The sequence below is a fragment of the Orcinus orca genome, chromosome 3, assembly GCF_937001465.1.
Source record: "Orcinus orca chromosome 3, mOrcOrc1.1, whole genome shotgun sequence".
In the NCBI taxonomy this organism is placed as follows: Eukaryota; Metazoa; Chordata; class Mammalia; order Artiodactyla; family Delphinidae; genus Orcinus; species Orcinus orca.
The window spans coordinates 29,701,340-29,717,716 of NC_064561.1; the positions used below are offsets into that span (position 1 = coordinate 29,701,340).

General features: G+C 47.4%; 1 protein-coding gene across 1 annotated transcript in view; it reads left to right on the forward strand.

Annotated features, from left to right (window-relative positions):
* The window catches only part of SLIT3 (slit guidance ligand 3), a 611,310-nt gene that overhangs the window by 97,649 nt on the left and 497,284 nt on the right, over positions 1–16,377 (forward strand). Inside the window, exon 4 of the mRNA XM_004271979.2 lies at positions 5,082–5,153. Within this exon, the coding sequence (XP_004272027.2) occupies positions 5,082–5,153 (72 nt within the window). The remainder of the gene's footprint in view (positions 1–5,081; positions 5,154–16,377) is intronic.

Here is a 16,377-nt window from a genome sequence, read left to right on the forward strand (position 1 = left end):
TTTGGCATTAGGTGTCTGGGTTCAAATCCCACCACCATCATTTTGGTTGAGTTTGACTTTGGGCAAGTGCCTTAACCTTCTTAGGCCTCTGTTTCCTTATTATAGGTTGACCAAGGGTACTAGCCTCAAGCACTTCTGTGGGGAATTACATGAGCTGGCACATGTGAAGCACCTTGTACAGTGCCTGACTCATGGTCTTAGGGTTACTACCAGCTACTGCTACTAGTTGTCAAAATATATTTGAGGGACCCCAGTAGTTTAGAAATCCTGAATCTAAACACACCCCCTTCTGCATAATGGTCCTCTCGTCTTTATTTCTTTCAGCACTGATTGGTCATTTTGACTGATCAGTTACCCAAGCTGGAGCCCCTGGGGCCTTCATAGGCATTTAACCACAAAACCCTGTTGATTAGACCTCACATCTATGTCCTCCACTCCAGTACGACTCTTACCCTTAACTGGGTCCTCACACAGCCACACTGATTACTCAGGAGCCCTCTTAACTGCTAGCCTTGCTTTTGATTTCACCCTCTTCCGAACAAGCCTTACTACTACTCGGGAGAACTTGTTAAAATCCAAAACAGATGATCATTTCCTTCTCAGACTCTTTCTGCGGCTCCCTCTGACTCTCAATAAACAGCCAAGCCCAAACCCTTGATCATGACCCGCAAGGGCCCTCGTTGATATGACCCCTGCCTACCTCTAGAGCTTCATCGCTTGTGATTCTCAAGTCACCTCCAAGTCCCAGCAATGCAGCCCTGTACCCCCAATTCTCCTCCATCTCCTGGTCCTCCATGACCATGCACATACACCTCTCGAAGTCTAGAACCCTTTGTCCCTATCTCCCGAAGAGTCAAAATTATGCTTAAAAAAACAAAACCAAAAACCCTCCAAACCACTTTCTTTGGGAAGCCTTCCTTTCCCAGGTCTGGGTTAGCTGCCCCTCCTCTGTGCTCCCACAGTAGCTTTGCTTACAAGATCATGCTGCAGATTTTTGTTTTCGTGTCTATCTCCTTCACTAGCATCTGACCTTCTTCATCTACATCTTATTCATGCAGGTGCAGGAAGGGACTGTATCTTATTCATCTTTGGATGTTCATATTGAAAAATGACTAGGAAGATGGATGGATGGATGGATAAATGGACAGATGGGTAGATGGATGGATAGGTGAATGGTTGGATAGAATAGTGGATGGATGGATGGGTGGACGGACGGACGGATGGATGGACAGACAGATGGGTAGAGGGTGGATTTATGAATGGATAATGGATAGATAAATGAAGGAATTCAATAAAGTGGCGAAAACCTCTAATTAGGTCTCGCGGCCATCAGTGGTACTGCAGAGACAAGGCTCTCTTTCTTGTAGCTTCACAGTTCAGGCCGAAAAGCAGAATGACCTTGCAACTAGCAGCCAGTGGGTTTTTTTTTGACCTGGATTCTCCCCATTGTTCCAGCAGGAAGGCTGAGAAGGAGTGTTGATCCTAGAGGGAGAGAGGACACCCAGGTGGGCTTTATCCCATCATGGACCCAGCCTTTCTGCCGACCTCCTCAGGTCTGCCCTCATACGGGTCCCATTCAGTCCTTTTCTTCATCCAGGCATCATGGATTTATTCCCAGCTTGAACTACGGCAGATTTCCGCCTCTGATTCCAGGGTGACAGAGCAGCAGATGGCGTGAGTACGGAGGATGCCTTGACCAATAGCCGCTGTGTGCGGCCCAGCGCTTACCCGTTCCTCTCAGGAGAACAGCACGTTTCACTCTGTTCGTTTTCCTGTTCAGGAGCTGCTCTTAGAGCAGCCACGTGAAAAGTTCACCTTACGCAGCTTGGAGCCTTTCTTAGCTCTTCGAGGAAGACCTTGCAGGCCGACTTGGTTCACTAAATAAACACAAATAAATCCTGGAATGGAATGAACTAGAAATGAAATGTCGTGTCGAGCTCCTCTTGATACAGAGAACCAGCATGCGGCCCGCCCAAGCCGAAGTGGAAAGACCCTGAGGCTTTTGGGAGAAGAGCCCGGCTCAGCCACCCTGGAATCCTCATTCAGGGTTTATGAAGCAGCAGGCAGCACACAACTGACTAAATATGGTTGTGTTTTTATTTTTGTCCAGCCACAAATACCCGCAAAGAACTGAAAACGATTCCTTCCCTTCCTGGAGCCTCGGAGCCAAGCTGGTTTTATTTTTAGCTTCAACTCTGGTTTTGAGCTTTTAGGACACTCAATACCCTCCTCACTGCGGGCAGCAGTGGGCTGATTTCAGGACTTTTGCCTAAACTGGAGCGTTGGTTGTCTGAGTGTAACTCTCACCAGGGTTTGTGCAGCTGTGGCAATAGAGGGTGGTTCCAGACAGACCCACCTAGAGACCCACTTCTACTCTTGGGGACTCCAAGAGCATCCTTTTCAGGGAGGGAAATGTACTCAGGGTGGATGGTTGCCTGGGCTGGGGCAGCGGAGGTGGCAACCTTGGATGAAAGGAAGCAGAGGCAAAAAGAAGACTAGGGAGGGGAGAAAAGAAGCGGGAGGCAGCTGTCACAGACTGAAAGCCTTCGAGGAACACAGTGGTTCAGAACCAGGCTCTGGAGGCAGACCCCCTGGGTCTACATCCTGCCTCCGCCACATCCTGTCACAGTGGCATTGCAGAACGGGCTCAACCGCTCCAGGCTTCGCTGTCTTTATCTGTGAGGTGTGGGTAATTATGACACCAGCATCTGAGCTGCGCTGCCTGAGATCCTACCCCTCTAGCACGTGGCGTAGTGCCTGACACGCATTTGTGCCGCAACTCGTTTCAGTTATTATTGCCATGCTCTCATTGCAGTGCTAGACACTTATGCATACAGTGTGTCATTAAAACTTACTGTAACTCACTGAGTAGGGTTATTAGGCAGATGGAAAACGGAGGCTCAAGGAGCTGGGTAACTTCCCTGAGGTCCCATGGCGAGAGCATGATAGAGCCAGACCTGAACCCAGCGTGACCAACCCCAAAGTCATAGCACCACGCCTTCTCTGGGACGAGTGCTTCCCCGTGTTAGAAAGGGGCTTATCACTGGCTCTATGAGAACTGCTCTAGACAAGGAGCTAGACTCCCCCTCCTCTCCTCTGGGCTCCCCCCTTTCTTCCCACTTTGGTGACAGGAACACACAAAGAGCAGATACTGGGAGTGATCAAAAGAGCACTGGTCAAATCCATAGAGACAGAAAATAGGATGGTGGTTGCCAGGGACGAGGGGAGGGGCCCTGGGGTGGTGTTGTTTAATGGGTACAGCGTTTCAGATTTGCAGGATGAAAAAGCTCTGGACATCTGCACAGCAGTGAGAATATACTTAACACTACAGAACTGGACGCTTAAAAATGGTGAAGATGGTCAATTTTATGTTAGGGCTTTCGTTCTAACCACAATTAAACAAACGAAAACAAAACAAAACAAAAAAGAGCACAGGGAGTCAGGTCGCCGTTTCGGTGGGGCAGGGCATTTGAGCTTATCTTGTCCAACTTGCCAGCCTTTTCTCAGGCTTCCTTCCAGTCAGGAGTGTCACCAACAGCTCCGCTGGTCCACCCCTGCCCCGCACCACGTGGACCCCGTCAGGGCTGAGCTGCACACTTCTGACTTGAGGTGGTGAATGCTCCTCTCACATGCTCTGCCCTTTCAAACTTCCTTCTAGTCCCCTATCCCTCTGAAGTTTTTGTCCTTCAACCTGGAACGAAAAGGGGAAAATAGCAATCCCCCCGACCCCCAGCGGATCATGTCTGCATGATGTGGTGGACGAAGTGTGGGCTTTGGGGACAGAAGCTGGGAAGAAGCTCACCTTTTCTTCTCTTCAGTTCGCTTAGCTCTAAGATGGGATAATACGTTTTTTCCACGTAGCCAAATGTGCACAATTTAAGCGGAGAAGTTCAGCCGGGCTGTAAACTGCTCTTTTGCACAGGGAGATTCTGAAGAGTGAGATTCTGAGGATTCTGGGGACAGGAGATTCGGGGACACTGGTTTGGGCTTCCCTGATTAGGCTGCGTAAAGATGCTTGGACAGAGAGGCCTGGGAATGAGCACGGGGCAGGCTTTCCCTCTTGGCCTCACACTCCCGGGAGAGCAGGCTTCGTGGAGACCACAGTGACTTACGGTCCCTCGGAAACTCAGATGGCCTTCTTTTCTGTGGGCATCAGCATGGACCGTTCTCAGGAGAGAGTCTGGCTCTGCTGCCACCACCCAACGTGGGACACCCCTCCTGGGCTGAGTTTTGCCTCCGGGTCTACACACCTAGACCGTGATCCCTGACCCAGGGCCGACTTTGCCATCTAAGCACAGCGGGGACAGTACCCAGGGCTGACAGTACTTTTTAGGGACCCATGAAAATGGTTTAATTTCTTTTAAAATTAGAGGAAAGGAATGAGTGTTCAGGTCAAAGTAAATGTTATATAATATTAATATATTTGTTTTTATACCAACAGTTATAAAATACAATATTTAATTTTTTTAAATAGGGGAAGGGGCCCACAAAGGCAAAAATGCCCAGGGTCCATGGCAGTCATAACGCAGCCCAGCTCTGGTCTGAAAAGCCAGGCTGGCAGGGACTACATTTGGCCCTTTAACCCCTGCTGATCTGCCCCACCCTCTTCTCTGTTCCTATAACGACTGCTATCTGTCCCACCTGTCCTCACCACTTAGGATCTGGAATATTCTCTCTGGTATTTTGTTTATTTTTAGAGACCCATTTCACATGCCCCTTCCATCACCTGGCGATAGCTAGCTACCGCAGGCACATGTTGAGAAAAGTTCAAAAGCCTGTCTGAGGTTCGTGGGAAAGAATGTCCTGATCAGTGAGTGATGCCTCTGCGAGGCTCGTGAAGGGGGGTGTGGCAGCAAGCGTGTTGTGTTCCTACTTCCGACTGACCTTTGCCTTTTTAGTGCCAACTTGACTCCCAGCTCCGCGCGTTAAGAGCGTGCCTTACACGTGCTGAGCATCCCACGTTGAAAGATCTAGAAGCCTCTTAATACCTGTTGATCGATTGGCCGAAGGGGTGTCTGTAAATACTCTTGATCCCGTTTCCTGTCCCCTTGACATCTTTTCATTCTTTTTTCCCCCTTCAGGCGCCTGAACAAGAATAAACTCCAGGTCCTCCCGGAACTGCTTTTCCAGAGCAACCCGAAGCTCACCAGACTGTGAGTAGAATGGAGTTGTGTTCCCCACCTGGTGTCTTGCCCGGCTTTGCTGACGCCGAGGATGCGGTTGCCTTAGCGTGGGGAGCCCTGAGCCGTGTGGACCTTGGCAGTGAGTCCGCGCACGTGGGCGCTTGGAGCCAGGCTTCAGCGTGCTGGGTCCTCACACTCCCCTCCAGCCCGCCTTTCTTGCGTCCGTCCCTCCCAGATCATCCGCTTAAGTGGCCGGTGAGGGCTGTGGACCTGTGGTAGTGCACCTCTCCTTTTTGAGGAGAAACTCTTCCTTTTAACTTGGGTCTGAATTAACCTCAGGGAAATGCCCTGAGGGTAGGCTTGGAGGTGAATTGGTTCACACAAGACTGCCAGTGGTCTCGGAGGAGGGCAGTGGTTTGGGTTAAGCATTTCAACCTCACCTCCTTGCTGGCTAGAAGGATTCCTGCCCTTTGCCTGCTTCCAACCGCTGCCAGTCCGGGAACCCTGGGTCTGGAGATCTGTGATTTTGTGGGAAAAGAAAGAAACACTTTGAATTTTGCTTTGTCTTCAGAATGGTCCAGGGTATGATGAGGGGTGGGGGGAGACTTGCAGATTCTCTGTGTACTTATTCAGCGTGGGAGTTTGGATACTGAAGAGCTGGAGATGCACGTCGCGGTGGAGATTGTGATTCGTAGATTGGGGTTATTAGGCAAGTGCTAATTACTGACAGTGAACAACTCCATGACTTTGAACCTGAAAGTCCTACCGGCAGTAACTAGTGTACGTTATGGGGTGAATTGGTCGCCCAAGGCTTGACTTTCCGGCAGGAGCAACAAGTGTCCGACTGCTTAGCAGTCAGGCAGTGAGATTTACGGCCTGGCTGGGAGGACTCTAACCTTACTGGGGAGGCTGCAAAGTGGTAGCCACCCTTCTCATTTCCAACGGCCGTGTTTAATACCTCCGTATGCAGTCCGCCGATGCATGGAGATAAATTGGGAAGTACGAAACGCATGTTTGCATGTGCACTTAAGAATGAGTTCTGAATTAGGAATCTGTATCTCTCTCTGTACACACACACAGAGACTATATACATAAATGTGCTTTCAAGGACACTTGGCTGCAACAAGAACGGGCTGGGGTTGGCTGGGGCGTCAAGGGTACCGCGGCCTTGCTTGCCTTCTCTGGGGGACACCTGTACTTCGTCACGGTCTCCTCTTGCTGGCCCTCCCTTTCTCTTGCCCAGTCCACCCGCTGACTGTGCTAAATGAGGGAAAGAGCATGCCTCCCTTTCCACTCTTCGGCTCTGAATCCACCTTGATGGACGTGAGGGTGCATGAGGTGCTGTTGCTGGCCCGAATGAGCAACAGCAACTGGGCAGATGGGGAAACCACTCTGGTTTTTAACTTCCTCTTCCCTTTATAGTTCTTTCCTTAAATGCTCACCTAATAGCCATCTCTCCACCCAGCACTACCTTGTGCTTTTCAACCCGCTTTTAACTAAATAACGCAGACTGTATGCTGTTCTTCTGGAATCTCAGCGTCACTTTCGAGGCAAGTAAAAGGTGCTTATGGGACTGGGGCTGCTGGGCAGCTTTGAGCGGGTAGGTCTGAGAGTTCCAGTTGCTGCAGGAGGTCAGGGGGGCTGATTCTTGCTCCCCACAGCCATCAGGTGAGGCCCATTTCAGGCGGGGCTGGTCTTGATCCAGGCAGAGGAGGAGTTTCAGGCCGTGATAACGGAGTTTCAGGCCGTGATCAGGAGTTTCTGCCATGTTGGGGGCCAGGCCCAGGCAGGTAGCACAGGGGCATGGGAAAGTCCAGTGTCCTAAAGGCCACTTTCTAACTGAAAGAGGTCGGAAGAGCCACTTTCCCTTCTGTGCCTAAATGTCTTCATCAGTAAACGGGAAATGCCTCATCTTCCCTTCTACCCGCCTCACCAAGGAGCTGTCCGTGTATCCGATGAGATTATGGTGGGCATGCATTTTCTAGGGTTTAAAGTGCTGTGTGAGTGCAATTACCAAGATAGCTATTGTTACTCCTACAATTCCCATCTTCACAACTTGTTTCTAATCTCCTTTCACTGGGAGACATGAAGAAACCAGGAGCTGCCGTGGGCCCTGAGATCTGTTACACGGAGCTTTTGTCCTCAGGCCAGAGAGCTGCAGCTGGGAAGGCAGGGAGGACGTTTGGCTCATTTTGGTTTCTGTCCCTCTCCAGGTCCCCAGCCAGGCCCAATGTGACACATAGGCACTCGGGAATGGGTGGATGAATAAATGAATGATACAGGCCTCAGGGTATGAACCATGTTCTGAGGGAACTTTGAATCTTTCATCCACCATTCCTTCATTCACTCATTCGTTTGTTTGTTCATTCGTTCATTCAATAAACTTTTCCCAGGTGCTTGTTCCAGCCTGGCCTCTGTGCTGGGTGTTAAACTGCAGATATGAAGTTTGCCCAGTTCTCTGTGTGCCCCGTCACGACACATTCTGAACGGCCGCCAAAGAGCTGAGAGCTAAATACATATTTCTGTTCATTGAAGCAGCTCTGTTAACCCAGGTTTGGGCTATAATCAGCAATCCCTTTTTCTCCCTGGGCTTGATCTTTGGTTTTTCTTAATGACCCTATTGTGTCTTTGTCTCATTCTGTCAGCCACTCCAGGGCCTTTTTGGAAGTAAGCAGGGTGCAAATTAGAAATCAATAAATGTGCAATCATGAGTGTGTATACATATGCCACTGGCTCTGTTTTAAAAGAGCACTGCATCTCAATAGATGCAGTGAGCCGTTTTCCAGGGAATGCTAAATGGGGCTGCTGGGTGGCCGTCTCCTCCATAGTCGGCCATGTGGTTTAAACAGCAATTCTGACGCACCTTTTCTTATTAGATCTATAGACAAAGACTGCTTAATATTCAATGATTATCTGAAAAATACCTTTTGGAAAGGCTATGGTCGTATAATAAGACATGTAGTGATGGGAAAGGGAAACAATATTTATTGAGAGCCTATTATATATATATATGATTATAATATTATCACTAACTAGTAAGTGGCAGAAATGTGACAAATTAGTTTAACTCAGAGGGAAAATATGTTAGTTAATGTGCATGGGAAGGCCAGTGGTAGTTATGGTTGGCTTTAGGAACAGCTGGATCCAGGAGCATGGCGGTGTCATCGGGACTTCATCTCACTCCCCGCAGCCCTAGGAAGAGAGCACAGGATGGCAGGCAAAAGCAGAAGACTCTGAGGGCAGTAACCTAGCAACCAGGGTGGAGAGGGTGTCCTCGACAACAGTCCTGCAGGAAAGAACTGAGGGTCAGTTGCTTACCTTGGTCGCACGTCCAGCTCTGAGCAGATGCTGTTGCTGGTGAGATGGTGTCCTCTGATTGACCAAGTTTGGGCCATGCGTCCATCACAGTTGTTTGCAGATGAGGGTGTGTGGGGCCTGGGAATGGGTTTCCCAAAAGGAAGAGTAATTCTGTTATCAGAGGACAGGGGAAGACATACTAGGCTTGAACACGGCAGACATCTACAAGTTTATTGAGCATCTAGTCTGTTCAGTTCCCTGTGCTTTCATTGAGTGGTTTGGATCCTTACAATAACACTTCAAGATAATAACAATAGCAAACACGTTGAGTGTTGGGTGCTCTTCTGAGCACTTAACATAGAACTTGTTGGATACTCCTAATGATGCTATGCGGTAGGAACTATGAGTACTATTCTGTGGATGTGAAACTGAGGCTCAAAGAGGTCAAAGAACTTGCCCAGCATCATACAGTTACTCAGTGACAGAACCAGGAATCGAATGTGGGTAATCTGACTCCGAAGCCTGTGCTTTTGTTCTACTACAATTAACTCCCTGCCTCAATACTCCCATTTTACAGATGAAGAAACTAAGGCCCAGAGTTTAAATTACTTGTCCGTACCCGTATTTCTAAGCAGCAGCACGGGGCACTCTGCCTCAATACTCAGATTTAGCCTTCACACCAACCCTGCAAAGAGAATCATTATTAAATCTACTTCTACCTCCACTCGCCGCCACTAGAGAAAGCCCTTGCGCAGCAGCGAAGACCCAACGCAGCCAAAAATAAATAAATAAAATAAGTAAATTTATTTTTTTAAAAAAAATCTACTTCTAAAGCTTAGAAGTGTTATCTGACTTACCCATGGCTGTATAACCAGAATACAACGGAATGGGGAAAGAAATGCATGTGTGTTGCTGCAAAGTACCTCTGTTTTCTACCATGCCACGCTGCTGTGCTAACTATTGTGGAGAGCTGAAGTCATGCTAAAAAGGACTGGTGATGGACCTGTCATACATCCAAGTGCTCTGTCAGGCCTTGGCTGGTTACCCTGCCCCACCCCCCCTTAGACGCAGCACCATCTGATTCATTGGTGCATGTGTATAGTAGTGATGTATCTACCCTCTTACTCTGTCCTTTAGCGCACAGAGCACGAGCTGTAGAATCCTAGAGCTCAGAAGTGCCCTGAGGCTTAGGTAATACCACTGTGGTCTGTAAAACACCCAGCAAGGTCTCGATCCTGCTTTGGGCACTCAATAAATATTAGCTCACTCCTGTCCTGATGTGTATTGTAAGATTTTCAAGGATCAGGCCTGGACTTCTGCTCTTTCCAGGTTTCCTATCACTCGTGACTGAGCACAGTAGATGGCAGTAAAGTGAAAAGGGTAAGGGGCTGCCAGTTACTTGCTGTGAGACCATGGGCAAATTACTTAACCTCTCTGGGTCTCAGGTTCTTCATCAGCAAAGTAGACAATAGTAGAACCTACTTCTCCAGGTTGTTGTGAGGTAAATGGAAATAGCCCAGGGACAACCTTTAGCATTGGCTATAGCACATAGTAAAGTGCTCAGTGAAAGATGGCTATGGTTAACTTTTGCTGGCTGACTGATAGGAATGGTGCATATGCTGGGGCTCTGGCATCTCTGGTGTAAACATTTCAGCACCTCTCAAAGAGTTCAGTCTCCCAAATAAATGAGGGTTGAGGGAGGACTGCACCGGGAGTGGGAAGACCCTGATCCTCATACTGGCTCTGCCACCCACAAGCTATGTGACCTTAGGCATGTTACTTCATCTCTCTGGGCCTCATCTAGAGAGGCTGAGATGAAGCGTGGTCTGTTACGTGGTCTGTAAGTTATTAATTTCTCCTTTTTGGCCTCTCCTTCAAGCTTTCTCTTTTACGCACACGTGGGGGAAGGAGGGAAGGATTTCTGGTGATTTGGAAGTTAAGTGGTTAATGTTGCCAGAAATTCCTTAGAAGAAGCAAAAGACAAGATGAAAACAGTAATTAAAAGCTGTCTGCCTTGCACCAGATTAGGGAGCTTTGAAGGGGATGAGAGGCACACAGTGGTTCACAACTGTTGTTTTTAAAAATTTGACTTTGCCGTGTGAGGATGAGCAGACCACTGGGGTCCTTCTGCTCCACATCTCCTGGATTCATGTCCAAAGAGTCCGTTACATATTTGGTAGTGGTTTAAAGCCTGTTGCTGAAGAAGCAGTTGTGCTAGCAGCAGGACGGAGGCCCCCAATTATTCTTCACACAGTCCCTCGAGGTATTTGGCAGATTTAAAACATGCCACTGGGGTTAAACCGCTGTCGCTCACTTGGGTCAGTGGAGTTGCAAGAGACTTGGGAAGTTAATCCCCAGGCAGCTGAAAACAACATGAAATGTGACCAGCCAACTTAGCCCCAAGTCACTGGGGCTGCCGTCCTGGTGGGGCCGCTTCCCTCCCAAAGAGTTGTGAGACCTCAGTTTCCAAGGAACTTACTTGCGATGAGTGGGCCATCCCTAGAACTCTCATTTCTGCTACCTTGTACCTCTCCTTCGTATTTAGCATTTTCTGCCCTTATCACCAGCCATGTGCATCCATGCCCTGTATCCCCAAACGAGCCAGAAGCTGCATTCAGCAAGGTGATCTAATGTTCTTTGAAGTAACCCAATATTAGAGCAAAGAGCAGGGGCTTTGGAACTGTCCAGACCTGGGTTTGGATCCTACCCTCTGGTGACTGACGCTGGGCAAGTGACCTCCGCTTTCTCAGTCTCTGGTTGGTTAGCAGTGCAATAGGGATAATCATCATAGTTCCTGTCGTAGTTTGCTAGGGCTGTGATAAAGAAGTACCTCAGAGGCCACAACAGTGAGAGGCCTGCGTACCGCAAAAAAAAAAAAAGTACCTCAGACCGGATGGCTTAAACAACAGAAATTTGTTTCCTCACAGTCTGCGGCCCGGAAGTTTCAGATCAAGGTTCTGGCAGGTTTGATTTCCTGAGGGCTGTCTCCTTGTCTTGCAGATTGATGGTCTTCTTGCTGCCCCTTAACATGGTTGTCCCTCCGTTCACGCTCACCTCTGGTGTCCTGTCCTCTTCTCATAAGGACACCAGTCATGTTGGCTTAGGCCCCACCCTAATGGCCACATTTAACTTAGTCACCTCTTTAAAGACCCAATCTCCAAATACAGTTACATTCTGAAGGATGGGGGCAAGGGCTTCGTAATGTGTACGAATGAACACATTAGCATATAATAGTTCCCAAGTGTGTGCATTACATATTTACTGTGGGTCAAGTGCTCTGCGAACTGCTTTTAGATAGATTCTCTTCCTCAATCTCAGGCTTGGGAGGTTAGATACTACATTAGCCCCATTTTACAGATAAACACACCGAGTCCTAGAGATTTAGACAGCTTGCCCAAGGTCATAGAGCCAGTCACCGACAGAGCTAAACTTTAAACCCAGGCTTGCCTGACTACAGAGCCCACATCCTTACCACAATTTCCATACTTATGAGAAGTCAGTAACTAAAGGGCCAGCACCCCCTCGTAGAAGCTCTAGTTAGTGCTCTAGTTCCTTTATCTCTTTGAAGCCCTAAATGAGACCAGATCTGTTGAATGACTGGAACCCTGTACCTCTAGGTCGTACCTTCTGCTACTCGGAGTTCCTTTTGTAGCCACTTCAGTCTTCCAATTCTGCACTAACCTTTAACACACAACTACATGCAACATGTGTCTCCATAAAACTCTGTACTGATGTGAAACGATGCTCTAAAAGTGAAAAATCAGTGAAGAAAACAAAAACCATACTATTCAGTTTTCCAGCAGAGTCATCCGATGTGGTGAAATGATCATAGGACGATGGGAAAACCAATCCATCGGGACGATAGGGGCTTCAGAGACCGCCTGCCTGCTTGCCTACCTGGAGCTGGATCTCAGAGACCTGTCGCCGCCTCTGGTGTGGGCTGGCACAGCCTTCAGAGGCCAGGGGACGGATGGTGAGACCAGCCTCACTATCGCAGGCGTGGGGCCGCTTTTTCCGGGGGCATGGCTGCCTAAAGCTCATGGAAAAAGTCCCTGCAGACTGGAGCTCCATTTCCTTCTCCAACACTTCCCCAATCACCGAGCACTGTGGTTAGGCCAGCCTTCCGTTTGCCTTATGGCAGGCTTCGTCACCTGCATGCTTCGTCATGTGCTTGAAGACGGGTTTAGCTTTAATCTGTGTGTGGACAGATAATGGATTACAGTGGGTGCCCTGTCACTCGTGGGATTTCTGTTTTGTGTGAGTTGCACTCTCTGTAGTACCTGAAGCTGGAGCGAAGAAAGAAGGCAGGCAGGGAAGGTTTCTGTTCTTCTCTCCTCCACCGAGCCTTTATCCAGCTGAGCACAGAAGCCTGTTGCCTTATTCACAGAGTTGATTATAAGGCTAATACTTTGAATTGCCTGATGGACTCATACTATAGAATTTCAGAACTAGGAATAAAGGTTATCTGGGCCAGTGTTTTTCAACCTTTACTGTGCATCTGAACACCTGGGAATCTGGTTAAAATGTGGACTCTGGTTCTGCAGGTCTGGGGTGGGACCTAAGAGTCTGCATTTCTACAGGACCACGCTTTGCAGAGCGAGAGGATCCAGACTACAGTGGTTCTCAGACTTAGCATATAGAAAAACTAATCCCTTGAGGTTCTAATTAAAATGCTGATTCCCAGACTATGTCCCGAATGACTCTAGTTTCATTAGATCTGGAATGGATGTAGGGATTTGACTCTGTAAGTAGGCACCCTAGGTGACTTGGGTGTATGTCACCCATGGGGCATATTTTGGGAAACACTGATCTAGTACAACCCCTGTTATTTTATAGATTTGGGATCAGAGGAGGAACCAAACATTTCATGAGCACCTACTGTGTGCTGCACACCTTATGCATTTGCCATCTTCTTTGGTCCTCCTTCAAGGTAGGTATGTTTATGCCCACTACACAGAAGATGAAACTGAGGGTTGAGGAGTTTTAACTAACTCACCAGGAATAAACCCAGGTCTTTCTGACCCCCAATTCTGTATATTTTTCTGCTTTATAATGTGCTGCTTGTGCTGAAATACATCTTGAAAAAGAAGGTTGGGCAGACGGGAGAATAAGAGAAAAATCATGGACCTCTATAGCTTTCAAGGTTCAGTATTTGTACTTTTATGCTCATGTGAGTGTATATGAACATATGCTCATATCTGAGATCTAGGATATTAAGACTTGAAACATTAAAAGAGAAAAATTTATAGACTTAAATGCATGTTTGCAAGTAGACTTTTCTAAGTTCCCTACAATTTAGCAAAGGTAGAGTGAGGTTTTACATCTTCAAATTCTTTAGCCCTTCGGGCCAGCAGCAGAATTTTCTAAAGTGATCAGGCAATACTTGTACTTGAGAACATTCTGCCAGCTTGGAAAGTTTTTCTTTTTTATTTTTTTAAGAAAGAAAGAAAACCAAGCTGTGACTTTACAATGCTTTGGAATTACAGAATATGCTCGTAATTTTTACAATTCTGCACAGACTTCTTTGCCACATCTGGTTGATATTACTGGCAGGGATATATGGGGGAATAAACCATGGGCTGGAATGTGAAACATCCCACAAAATGAGTTTCTTATAGGTTGCTGTATAAAACATTTTGAGTCTCCCTCTCTTTGGACGGGTGGCTTAAGTGATTTCATGGGTTTAGTATTTTCTTTGGTTTGAAGGTAAGGGTTTTTGCTGGTCTACTTGGTGGGGATTCCAGGATGGTTTTCTGAGGATGTATGGAAAGGGTTAACATTTGAGAGTCAGGCCATGGATCAGGGTGGAAAAAGCCACGCTTTGCAGGAAGTCAGACCAACGTTTGGCGAAAAACACTGGACACTAGTGATGATGGTGAAGCCCGGGTGCCAACTGAATTGCTACAGAAAAAGGAAAAATGTAGGGAGAAAGGGTTATCTGTGTAAGGGCTTCAGGAGACCTCCTGAATCTGAGCTCAGCTGGTTCATGAAACAGCTGATGGCAAGAAGAACTCAAGTTCTTGCAAAGCCAAAAGCCTTGGTACATCTGTGCATTCTCTGTCCTGGATATGAAAACCGTGAGTTGGGAAAATAGAAAAAGAAAACAAACACCCAGGCTGTTACCTGGCATGTGGTCAATTCCCTACTGGGGACATTCTTGCCCAATTCCCAGGTGGAGAACCGTGTGACCAGGGGCAATTCAAGCATCCGTTGAACACCTACTGCGTGAGTGTGTCACTGCCATATGCTGGTTATTGGGATGCTGAATCCAGAACACAGACGTGTCTAATCTCAGCCCAGAGGGTGTGGGTGTGGGCTTCTCGCCACCTGGCTCCTTCTCACACTTCCTTGTCCGGGACCCACCTGCAGAGTTGGAACCTTTCTGCAGAAGAGCATGTGCTGCTCTCAGCAGCCTGTGGCATGCGGTGGAGTTGGCCAGCCTCGGCCGGGCTGTGCAGACATCACCAAGGGTGCTCGAAGAGAGACCGTGCTGTCCGTTGGCAACAAAGCCCTTTGCTGAAGATGAGAACCAGAGACCAGCCTTCACCCACACCCTGGGGATCCTCATTCTCCTTATCTGGAGTTAGAAACTGTCAGGGGAATTGAAAATGTCAGGGAAATGCCACATTGCATATAGAAAACTATCAGCCTTTTGAGGTGGGCAGACCCCAAACACACATTCTTCAATTGCCTGAATGATGCTACTGTACCCGCATCTCATAATCTTGAAATATTTGTTCTTGAATCACATTCAGCATCAACAGAAACCTTTCTAAAGGGCCTAATCATCTCTCATTTTCAGCTAACATTTGGGAATCTCTCCAGGGGACAGAGCATTTTAATTTGATGTCCTAAATTCTAGCATAATTTCAAATCACACACGTACACAAAAGTCTGTAACTTTGGCTCTCTTCTGGCTGTCCTGTGGGCTCAGTATCCTGGATTTTGAGCATTAATTTCCATTTGTAAGATTTGCAGTCCATTTACAAAGTCCTGGAGACTGAAGCTTGTAATGAACGTGTTGACACAGTATTAACAACAGCAAAACTATGATAACACAGTACTGTCCAAACCAAATAGAAATGGAGACGTTTAAGTAAATTTCACGCTCCTTGCCTGAATGTGGTGTGCTGGGCCTGAGCTTTTGATTCATGGTTTAGAAGAATATTTTAATGTTTTATTCATGATGTTCCTTTCTTCCCATCATTCCTCCTCTAATTCTCCTCACCCTGCTTATGGTGATGTAGCCTGCTTGGAAGTCTGGACTTGTCTTGATTGGTGCTGCCTGTTGTGTAGCCAAAAATCCTCCCCGTGGTTGGCTAAGTGGAGTATTCAGCTATGGAACTGATAGTTTGGCCTCTCATTGGCATGTCTAGGGCTCTGGACTCAAATTTCTCATCAGTGAGTCAGCTTTTGATTGAAATATACACAGAGTCATGCCAACTTTTCTCCCAGTGAAAAGCATCTTGACTTTGGGAGGTCAGAATGCTCTGTCTAGGGGAGAAAACTGCATTTCTAAGAGGGTGAAAGGGTAGCCGAGGACTGATCCCCTCCATGTCAATTTCATTGAATTTGGGATTTAGGAAACTCTAAGCCATAGATCAAGATGCTCAGAGAGACCTAACTTTAATGATTTTTAAAAAATGAAAATCAGCGGTAGCAATATAGAAAGAAAGCCTGAATCATCAATGTTATTAATATCACGGCCCCAATCATCTCCTTCCTGTGTCTCCACGTCTCTTCCTCTATTCCCCCTTTTATTTCAAAAGCACATGCACATACACGTAACATACCGCACACAAACACATAAAGCCTTCTCTCTATATGAGAATCCCAGACAGATAAATGAAGATCCCTTCCAGGCTGTGGAATGAAAGCACAGATATAATTTCACTTTAGTGCAAGATACTGACTTTTAAATTAGCTCAAATTATTGAGCAACACTGTGAGGAGATAT